The 10212-nt window shown below is 53.0% G+C and overlaps 1 protein-coding gene across 1 annotated transcript; it reads left to right on the forward strand.

The window, feature by feature from the left end:
- The first annotated feature begins 216 nt into the window (after nucleotides 1-216).
- On the forward strand, nucleotides 217-7840 carry LOC140459841 (PH and SEC7 domain-containing protein 4-like). Its single transcript, XM_072554375.1, has 4 exons — nucleotides 217-346; nucleotides 729-872; nucleotides 3167-3310; nucleotides 6648-7840. Exons 3-4 carry the CDS (start codon nucleotides 3194-3196, stop codon nucleotides 6891-6893), a joined length of 363 nt encoding a protein of 120 aa, XP_072410476.1. The 5' UTR covers nucleotides 217-346; nucleotides 729-872; nucleotides 3167-3193; the 3' UTR covers nucleotides 6894-7840.
- Nucleotides 7841-10212: the final 2372 nt, after the last annotated feature.

The raw sequence follows: 10212 nt of genomic DNA on the forward strand, positions 1-10212 counted from the left end.
CTCTCTGACTCGAAGCCCTTGTCTCTGTTCGGCGCCTGTAAGGAGGAGTTCGGGCCTAGCAAAACAGGCTTTCAGAAGAAGCCAAAAGCGTTCATACTCCTTTGCTTCCAGAGCTGAGGAATATTGTTTTCTATATTCTTTTCATTTCCATGCTGTACATCTCTCTGACTCGAGCTCTCTGCCTCTGTTCGGTGCCAGCAGGAGGAGCTCGGCCTAGCAAACAGGCTTCCGAAGAAGCCATCAGCATTCACCACTCCCTGGCTTGCAGAGCTGAGGAATACAACAAGAGGCCGCACGTCTTCCGGCTGAAGACGGCCGACTGGCGGATCTTCCTCTTTCAGGCCGAGTGAGTGGGGAGGGCGGTTCAGGGCCGCGACGGGCAGTGGGGGTTTGGAGGGCGGTGGCGCTGGGAAACCTGGCTGATCCCTTGGGCGGGAGGGAATATCGAAGCCTCCAATCCACCAGGCCTGCTCATTCCTGGGTGAGTTGAGGATGGGGGGGGAGAGGTGGACTGAGATTGAGGAGGAATGTCTCCCGCGAGAGGGCCTCTGAAACTCCCAGAGAGCTGCGGGAAGGTGGAAGGCCGGGTTTGGTAGATCACTCGGGGAATGGCAGGGTGGGGGGGTCAGGGAAGCAGACGTGGGGGAATGTGGGACCAGCTTAAGGATGTGGGGGGGGTGTGGTCTTTACGGTCAAAGCGAGAAAGGTTCCTCTTTTCTGACCACCAGGAACGCCGAGCAGATGAGCTCCTGGATCACTCGGATCAACCTGGTGGCCGCCATGTTTTCCTCGCCCCCTTTCCCGGCCGCCGTGGGCTCCAAGAGGAAGTTCAACCGCCCATCCTTCCTTCTGTCACATCCAAGCAGTCCGAGGTACGGTTCCACGCGATGCCTTCCTCCCCCACTCCGCCAGCCGATCAGGGAGCTTCCGGCCATTCCTGAATCAGTTGCCCATTCCCATTCCCCCCTGCCCCCAACCCAGTGTGGACTTCAGAATAGGAGGTCCATGCCGCGGTCTCGGTCCCAGGGGAACAAATGCTAAGTTGGAAACTGATCAGTTTCCCTGCGAGGCAGAGATTGGTCCATTTTGCTGTCATTATCTGTTGACAATTGGTTCATTTCACTGTCAATCAGACATTGGTCAATTTCACTACAGTTAGACTTTGGCAATTGGTTCATTTCACTGTCAATCAGACATTGGTCAATTTCACTGCAGTTAGATGTTGACAATTGGTTCATTTCACTGTCAATCAGACATTGGTCAATTTCACTGCAGTTAGACTTTGGCAATTGGTTCATTTCACTGTCAATCAGACATTGGTCAATTTCACTGCAGTTAGCTGTTGACAATTGGTTCATTTCACTGTCAATCAGACATTGGTCAATTTCACTGCAGTTAGATGTTGACAATTGGTTCATTTCACTGTCAATCAGACATTGGTCAATTTCACTGCAGTTAGACTTTGGCAATTGGTTCATTTCACTGTCAATCAGACATTGGTCAATTTTATTGCAGTTAGCTGTTGACAATTGGTTCATTTCACTGTCAATCAGGACATTGGTCAATTTCACTGCAGTTAGATGTTGACAATTGGTTCATTTCACTGTCAATCAGACATTGGTCAATTTCACTGCAGTTAGATGTTGACAATTGGTTCATTTCACTGTCAATCAGACATTGGTCAATTTCACCAGAGCTGTAAGTCAGAAAACGGTTCACTTCACTGGTTTAAAAACTCGGGATTCTTTCTGAAGATCGCACTTCAATGAGCCCTCGAGATGGGAAAACCGGCAGCGAGGTATTCCCAGAATGGCTCCCTCTTCTTGGGTTCACAGTCGGGAGGTGGCCAAGATCCATCTCGTAAAGGGAAAGACGCCACTGTCCCTCCAGGACTGCAGGGATGCTCCCTCTTTGGAGTGGGGCGACTGGAAAGGGAGAAGTTGTGGCGGAGATGTTTTCTTGAGCTCAGCCGCGGTGGGAGTTGAACCCCCACCGTCAGGCTCCATCTGCATCGCAAGATGCCAATTGAATTAGCCAAGCCTACCCCCCCCCCCCCCCGAATTAAAATTTGGGTTTCTATTCCTGACATGTGACTGGGCTTGAGTCCAGCTGGGTTTTTGCGGCAGGCAACTGCGGAGCCGTTAGCGCCGACTCAGGCATGATGGGTTTTGGTGGCGCCGCAAGTTCAGAACTGGCTGGGGCTGGCTCGAACCCCACCCGCCCGAGGTGCGAACCGAGCGAAGGTGACGTGACATTCCGGGTGACTGGCTTGTGGCCTGGAGGTTTCTAAGAAGCAGCAGGCGGCGGTTCCGTTCCGGCAGCCATCTTTGTCGGGCCCACATTGGAAACGGCCAGTTTTTGGGGATGGCGTTCAAGCCGCCCTGTCTCGATTTAAAACCCGTCCAGCGGTTCGGGCGCCGAAAGAGAACAATCTGGGTCCCCCCTTAGTTTCTGCGTCAGTCTGTAATGCCCCTTTCTGCCTTCCATTTTGCGAGTTTGACCATGTTTTGTGGCAGAGTGGGGGTGGCCACTTTTGACAGATGGCACTGTGGGGGGCGGGGTTTGGAAAACGGGCGCAGGTCTCCATTTTGCACCTCGCCCGCTTGCTTTGCCGGAAGATTCTGAGGCCACCGGCGCCAACAGGTGCCCACTCCTCCCCTGCGTGGGCATCGTCCCCTGGACCGGGGAGGGCCCATCTGCAAGGGAGAATGGGCACCACTGAGGGGACAGTGCGCCCTCTGAAGGGTTGGCGTGAGTGCTGCCTCGGGGCCAAAGAAGGCCCGGGCTTGCTCCCCAGGGGTTTGGGGGGGTGGGCGGGGGGGAGCCAGTTGCTCATGGAGACAGCCCCGGGTTGGCACCTCCACTCCCCGTTGGCACCATCAGGGGGCCAGTCGGAAGTGGGAGCGACTTTCTTTCTCTTCCTGCACCCTCCCCGTCCCGGTTCGCTCACGGGAGGCGGCTGGCTAGGCCGGGACTTTGCTTGCCCGTTCCTGATTGGGCCAATCGTGAAGAACCAATCGTGTCGGGTCAGTCATAGCCCGGGTAAGGATGGTGCATTGCCTTCCAAAAGCAGCGCCCTTAACCGCTAACTCCCCCCCCCCCTACCCCCGTCCCCCCGGAGGCTGAGCGAGAAAGGTTGGCCTGAGCATGTTGTGTCCCATCGCAGGAGGAACAGTTGGAATCCCATGATGCCATGCTGCAATCGATACTGGACGACCTCGACGACCATCAGATGACCTTTCCAGACAGGAAGTGGAAGGCCAAGGACTTTGAAGAATACAAACTGAAGCAGGAGTACTTCGAATATGAGGTGAGCCGATGGAGTTATTCCTGCGGTGTTTCTTACATCGCCTCCCCCCCCCCCCCCCCCCCCCCCCCCAACCCGTCTCTCAAACCCCCTACTGTCGATCCAATCAAGCCAAGTATCCCATAATCCTCCACCACTCTAACCACCTGCCTACCTCCAGGGACATCTATCTGATCCACAGTGCTTCCCGGGGGTTGGGGGGGGGGGGGGAGGCGGGGGCGGATTCCCGCAACCGTTTTGAGACGCATTAATCGCTCTTCCGATCGCCCTTCTGCGGCTTGAACTCCATTTGCCGCTGCCTGGCCCATCCATGGTGGCAGATGGGAGTTCAAGTTGGAGTTTTTGAGAAGGTTCGTAGCTCAGGTTGAGGTTCTGGATGTAGGTTCGCTCGCTGAGCTGGAAGGTTCGTTTTCAGACGTTTCGTCACCTTACTAGGTAACATCTTCGGTGGGCCTCTGGTGAAGCGCTGATGTTACGACCCACTTTATGTGTTCAGGTTTCCTTGGGTCGGCGGTGTCATTTCCTGTGTCGGCAGTGTCATTTCCTGTGTCGGCAGTGTCATTACATGTTCTTATTCACAGAGGGTGGTAAATGGGGTCCACATCAATGCGTTTGTTGATAGAGTTCCGGTTGGAATGCCATGCTTCTAGGAATTCTCGTGCGTGTCTCTGTTTGGCTTGTCCCGGGATGGATGTGTTGTCCCAGTCAAAGTGGTGTCTTTCCTCCTCTGCAGTGTGTCCAGTTCTGGAACCCCCCCTCATAGGAAGGATACTATTAAAGCCATGATCTCAGTCTGACTACCTCACTGGCTCTCACTCAGCCACCCCCTGCCCCTCCCACCCCAATAACGGAGATTGAATAAGCTGTATTTCAATCTGATAGGCCAGACGGAAAGACTGATCATAATCTCCCCGCGTTCAAACTCGTCGTCTGCAACGATCCCTCAGCCCGAAGCTCCGATGCGCGTGTTTGGAATTGGGGTCGGATCGTGGGCAGGGGGGAGTGCTGCGTTGCAATGAAACGCAGGTGCCGCCAGGAGGCAGTCTGTTCCCGTCCACTCGGCGTCCCAAGGAACCCCTGATTTTTGTTTTTCCCGGGGGGGAGGGTCTCCCAACATCTCGAGAGATTCCCGATCGGTCGGGGACTCCAGAGGGAAGGAGAACGGGTGTGAGGAAAGCAGGAATGCTGGATCCCGTGCTGAAAAAGGTCCGAGGGAGGGGATTTGGGGAGGGGGAGGGGGGTTGGAGGTTGAGAAACGGGAAGGGAATTCGCTTCCCGAAGAGTGGAATTTCCGAACGAAGAGGGGCAAACGAGTTGGCGAGGGGGCGGGGCGTGAGAGAGTGCGCAAGAGCAGACATGGGAAAGGGGGGAATCATAAGGAGCCTGCAGAGGTGTGGGTTGAGGTGGGGGAGGACAGCAGGACAGTACAGCTGAGAGAGAGGCTCTGATGTCTGTTTATTTGACCCATCATCCCTCATCGGTCATAGAGTCATAGAGATGTACAGCACGGAAACAGACCCTTCGGTCCAACCCGTCCATGCTGACCCAGATATCCCAACCCAACCCAGTCCCACCTGCCAGTACCCGGCCCATATCCCTCCAAACCCTTCCTAGTCATATACCCATCCAAATGCCTCTTAAATGTTGCAATTGTACCAGCCTCCACCACATCCTCTGGCAGCTCATTCCATACACACACCACCCTCTGTGTGAAAAAGTTGCCCCTTAGGTCTCTTTTATATCTTTCCCCTCTCACCCTAAACCTATGCCCCTCTAGTTCTGGACTCCCCGACCCCAGGGGGAAAAGACCTTGTCTATTTACCCTATCCATGCCCCCTCATGATTTTATAAACCTCTATAAGGTCACCCCTCAGCCTCCGACGCTCCAGGGAAAACAGCCCCAGCCTGTTCAGCCTCTCCCTATAGCTCAAATCCTCCAACCTTGGCAACATCCTTGTAAATCTTTTCTGAACCCTTTCAAGTTTCACAACATCCTTCCGATAGGAAGGAGACCAGAATTGCACGCAATATTCCAACAGTGGCCTAACCAATGTCCTGTACAGCCGCAACATGACCTCCCAACTCCTGTACTCAATACTCTGACCAATAAAGGAAAGCATACCAAACGCCTTCCTCACTATCCTATCTACCTGCGACTCCACTTTCAAGGAGCTATGAACCTGCACTCCAAAGTATCTTTGTTCAGCAACACTCCCTAGGACCTTACCATTAAGTGGATAAGTCCTGCTAAGATTAAGCTCAGTGGTTAGCACTGCTGCCTCACAGCACGAAAGACGCGGGTTCGATTCCAGCCTCAGGCGACTGACTGTGTGGAGTTTGCACATTCTCCCCCGTGTCTGCGTGGGTTTCCTCCGGGTGCTCTGGTTTCCTCCCACAGACCAAAGATGTGTAGGTTAGGGTTGATTGGCCATGGGAAATTGTCCCATTGTGTCCAGGGATGTGCAGGTTAGAGTGGATTGGCCATGCTAAATTACCCATAGTGCTCAGGGATGTGCAGGTTAGGGTGGATTGGCCGTGCTAAATTACCCATAGTGCTCAGGGATGTGCAGGTTAGGGTGGATTGGCCGTGCTAAATTACCCATAGTGCTCAGGGATGTGCAGGTTAGGGTGGATTGGCCGTGCTAAATTACCCATAGTGCTCAGGGATGTGGAGGTTGGGGTGGATTGGCCGTGCTAAATTACCCATAGTGCTCAGGGATGTGGAGGTTGGGGTGGATTGGCCGTGCTAAATTACCCATAGTGCTCAGGGATGTGGAGGTTGGGGTGGATTGGCCATGCTAACCATGGTGTTAGGTGCATTAGTCAGAGGGAAATGGGTCTGGGTGGGTTACTCTTTGGAGGCTCGGTGTCCAGTTGCCATCCAGGCTGGGCCGAAGGGCCTGTTTTGCACACTGTAGGGAATCTAATCTACTCTGCTTCCCCAAAATGCAGCACCTCTCATTTATCTAAATTCAACTCCCAAAGCCACTCTTCTGAGACTATCTCCATCCGATCCGAAACGGACCCTTCGATTTTGACCTGCGTCTGTGTCCATCAGGTTTCCCAGAGGGAGCCAGTCCTGTTTTGCCAAGCGTTCGGCCCCTGTCCATGTCCAACCTTTCCTACCCGCCTCTCCTTTCCTTGTGCCAACCTCTGCCAACTCCTTCCACGCGCCACCCTCTGCTTGAGAAACCCGCTCCTTGGCTCCCTCTTGTCTTGCGGAAGGCCCTGCTGGATTCCCCTCTTCCCCCCCCCCCCCGGGGGTCTCCTTTCGACTTTGCCCCGTCGCCTGACCTGATCTTTTTGTTTCTCCCCCCTCCCCCCCCTGCCCCGGCCTCAGAAACGTCGCATCGAGACGTACATCAACCTCCTGAAGGTCAAGCTGAACGAGGGGACGGACGACCTGGAGAAGCTGGAGGGCCGCTTGCGGGACTGCGCTGACGGCTTCAGCGCCCTGAAGAAGTCACACTCCAGCCCGTCTCTCAACCTGGAGCTGCAGACCCCCATCGTCAAGGTGAAACGCAACGTCTCGGAGCGGCGGACCTATCGGAAAATTCTCCCGAGTCGGCGCCGCAAGGCGCTGTGAGGCGGGAGAGGGGGGACTGAGGACTTGACGGCCAACTGTGCCGGGGAAAGACTCGTTAGACTGAAGGAGAAGGGCACCCTGGGAAATATTTGGCCAAAGCCATACGGAAGTTCTTTATTTTTGTACTGAAAATTGCAGGGTTTTTTTTTAATATATATATATATATAAATTATGATGTTTTTTTTTGAAAGCACTTTCTCTTATCGTTTTTCTCCCAACTCAGTGAAGCAAGGGGATCATCACTGCCACCCCGATATCTCTTCTAGCTTTCACTGTAGAGTTGGAGGCAGCTGTACAAAACGCTGACGCACTTGGTGTATTGCGGACAGCTCTGGTCGCCAGATGATTGGAAGGAACCGTTGGAAAGGGCATCGAGGATGTTGCCTGGTATGGGAGGGGAGGTCTTACGAGGAAAGGCTGAGGGACTTGAGGCTGTTTTCGTTCGAGAGAAGGAGGTTGAGAGGTGACTTAATTGAGACATATGAGGGTTTGATAGGGTGGACAGTGAGAGCCTTTTCCCTCGGATGGTGATGGAGAGCACGAGGGGACATAGCTTTAAATTGAGGGGGTGATAGATACAGGACAGATGTCAGAGGTAGTGTCTTTACTCAGAGAGTAGTAGGGGGCGTGGAACGCACTGCCTGCAACACTCGCCAACTTTAGGGGCATTGAAATGGCCATTGGATAGGCACATAGAGGAGAATGGAATGGTGTCGGTTAGATGGGTTTCAGATTGGTGCAACAGGTCAGTGTAACATCGAGGGGCTGAAGAGCCTGTACTGTGCCGGAATGTTCTATGGTACCCATTCCCTGTTGTGCCCAGAGTGCGTGCACAGGCGGGCAATTTGATCGACTCACAAATCCGTGCCACCTCAGCTGGGTTTCCCCATCTCCGTAGCAACCCAAATGTGGAGAAGGATACTTGATCTCCCAGTGAGAAGTCTCCTTCCATGCCCAGCCCTCACCCACCGGTGTCTCCCTCTCTCTCTCTGTCTTTCTCTGTCTGTCTCTCTCTCTCTGTCTCTCTCTATCTGTGTCTCTCTCTCTGTCTCTCTCTCTGTCTCTCTCTCTGTCTCTCTCTCTGTCTCTCTCTCTGTCTCTCTCTATCTGTGTCTGTCTCTCTGTCTCTCTCTGTGTCTTTCTCTGTCTCTCTCTCTGTCTCTCTCTCTGTCTCTCTCTCTGTCTCTCTCTCTGTCTCTCTCTCTGTCTCTCTCTATCTGTGTCTGTCTCTCTGTCTCTCTCTGTGTCTTTCTCTCTGTCTCTCTCTCTGTCTCTCTCTCTGTCTCTCTCTCTGTCTCTCTCTATCTGTGTCTGTCTCTCTGTCTCTCTCTGTGTCTTTCTCTGTCTCTCTCTCTGTGTCTCTCTCTCTCTTAGTCTCTCTCTGTGTCTGTGTGTGTGTGTGCCTCACTCTCCCTGTGTGTGTCTCTCTCTCTCTGTACCTCTGTCTGTCTCTGTCTGTCTGTCTCTCTCTCTCTGTCTCTCTCTGTATCTGTCTCTCTGTGTGTGTCTGTCTCTCTCTGTCTCTGTCTCCCTCTATGTCTGTCTGTGTCTCTCTCTATATGTCTCTCTGTCTCTGTGTCTTTCTCTCTCTGTGTCTCTGTCTCTCTCGCTCTCTGAGTCTGTGTGTGTGTGTCTCGCTCTGTCTCTCTCTCTCTGTGCCTCTTTCTGTGCCTGTCTCTCTCTCTGTATCTGTGTCTGTCTCTCTCTGTCTGTCTCTGTCTGTCCCTCCATCTGTCTGTCTGTCTGTCTGTCTGTCTGTCTGTCTCTCTCTCTCTCTCTCTCTGTCTCTGTCTCTGTCTGTGTCTCTCTGTCTCTCTCTCTCTCTCTCTCTCTGTGTCTTTCTGTCTCTCTCTCTGTCTCTTTCTCACTGTCACTCTCTGGGGTTTCTCTCTCTCTCTCTCTCTCTTTCTCTCTCTGAGTCTGTGTGTGTGTGTGCCTCTCTGTCTCTCTCTCTGTCTCTGTCTCTCTCTCTCTATCTTTCTCTATCGTTCTCTCTTGTGCTCCCTGTCTGTCTGTCTCTCTCTCTGTCACTCCCCACCCTCAGGATAACGTTGCTTCACCCTTTTTAAAAAGAAACCAAGATAAACAGTAATTACCTTCGACTCGATTGAGGACGAGCGAAGGAGACATGGCCGCTTTGCGTGCAGAAATAGGTTGAGGCTGTCTTTTCTCTTTCAGAATGCGAATGTCGGTCAGGAGGACCGAAGAGGCGATTTATTCGAAAGGGAGGGAACGCAGGAGGTGGGGGTGGGGGGGGGGGGGGATGGCGAATGAATTGGGGGGGGCGGGGCGGGGGGGAATATAGTTGGCGTGTTGCGAGGAAGGCGAGTGGGATTTAGCCGTCTGTTACAAAAAGGAATGGGAGTGAAAGTGGGAGAAGGGAACTACACATGGCATTAGTCAGCATGGAAACAGGCCATTCGGCCCAACCCGTCCATGCTGACCCAGATATCCCAACCCAATCTAGTCCCACCTGCCAGCACCCGGCCCATATCCCTCCAAACCCTTCCTATTCATATACCCATCCAAATGCCTCTTAAATGTTGCAATTGTACCAGCCTCCACCACTTCCTCTGGCAGCTCATTCCATACACGTACCACCCTCTGTGTGAAAAAGTTGCCCCTCAGGTCTCTTTTATATCTTTCCCCTCTCACCCTAAACCTATGTCCCTCTAGTTCTGGACTCCCCCACCCCAGGGAAAAGACCTTGTCTATTTATCCTATCCATGTCCCCCCATGATTTTATAAACCTCTATCAGGTCACCCCTCAGCCTCCGACGCTCCAGGGAAAACAGCCCCAGCCTGTTCAGCCTCTCCCTGTAGCTCAAACCCTCCAACATCCTTGTAAATCTTTTCTGAACCCTTTCACAACATCTTTCCGATAGGAAGGAGACCAGAATTGCACACAATATTCTAACAGTGGCCTAACCAATGTCCTGTACAGCCGCAACATGACCTCCCAACTCCTGTACTCAATACTCTGACCAATAAAGGAAAGCATACCAAACGCCTTCCTCACTATCCTATCGACCTGCGACTCCACTTTCAAGGAGCTATGAACCTGCACTCCAAGGTCTCTTTGTTCAGCAACACTCCCCAGGACCTTACCATTAAGTGTATAAGTCCTGCTAAGATTTGCTTTCCCAAAATGCAGCACCTCGCATTTATCTGAATTAAACTCCATCTGCCACTCCTCAGCCCATTGGCCCATCTGGTCCAGATGCTGTTGTAATCTGAGGGTAACCCTCTTCGAGGTCAGCTGGCACAAGGCCGAATTTCTCCAGCACCGTCTTGACCCGATGGGTCAATGGGCTGAGAA

Source organism: Chiloscyllium punctatum, chromosome 35 (genome assembly GCF_047496795.1).
Source record: "Chiloscyllium punctatum isolate Juve2018m chromosome 35, sChiPun1.3, whole genome shotgun sequence".
In the NCBI taxonomy this organism is placed as follows: domain Eukaryota; kingdom Metazoa; phylum Chordata; class Chondrichthyes; order Orectolobiformes; family Hemiscylliidae; genus Chiloscyllium; species Chiloscyllium punctatum.

Coding starts and splice junctions, on each gene's coding strand:
- LOC140459841 (XM_072554375.1), top strand. CDS start 3,194: ATGCTGCAATCGATACTGGACGACCTCGACGACCATCAGATGACCTTT. Junction 3,311..6,647: donor AGGAGTACTTCGAATATGAG/GTGAGCCGATGG, acceptor CCCCGGCCTCAG/AAACGTCGCATCGAGACGTA.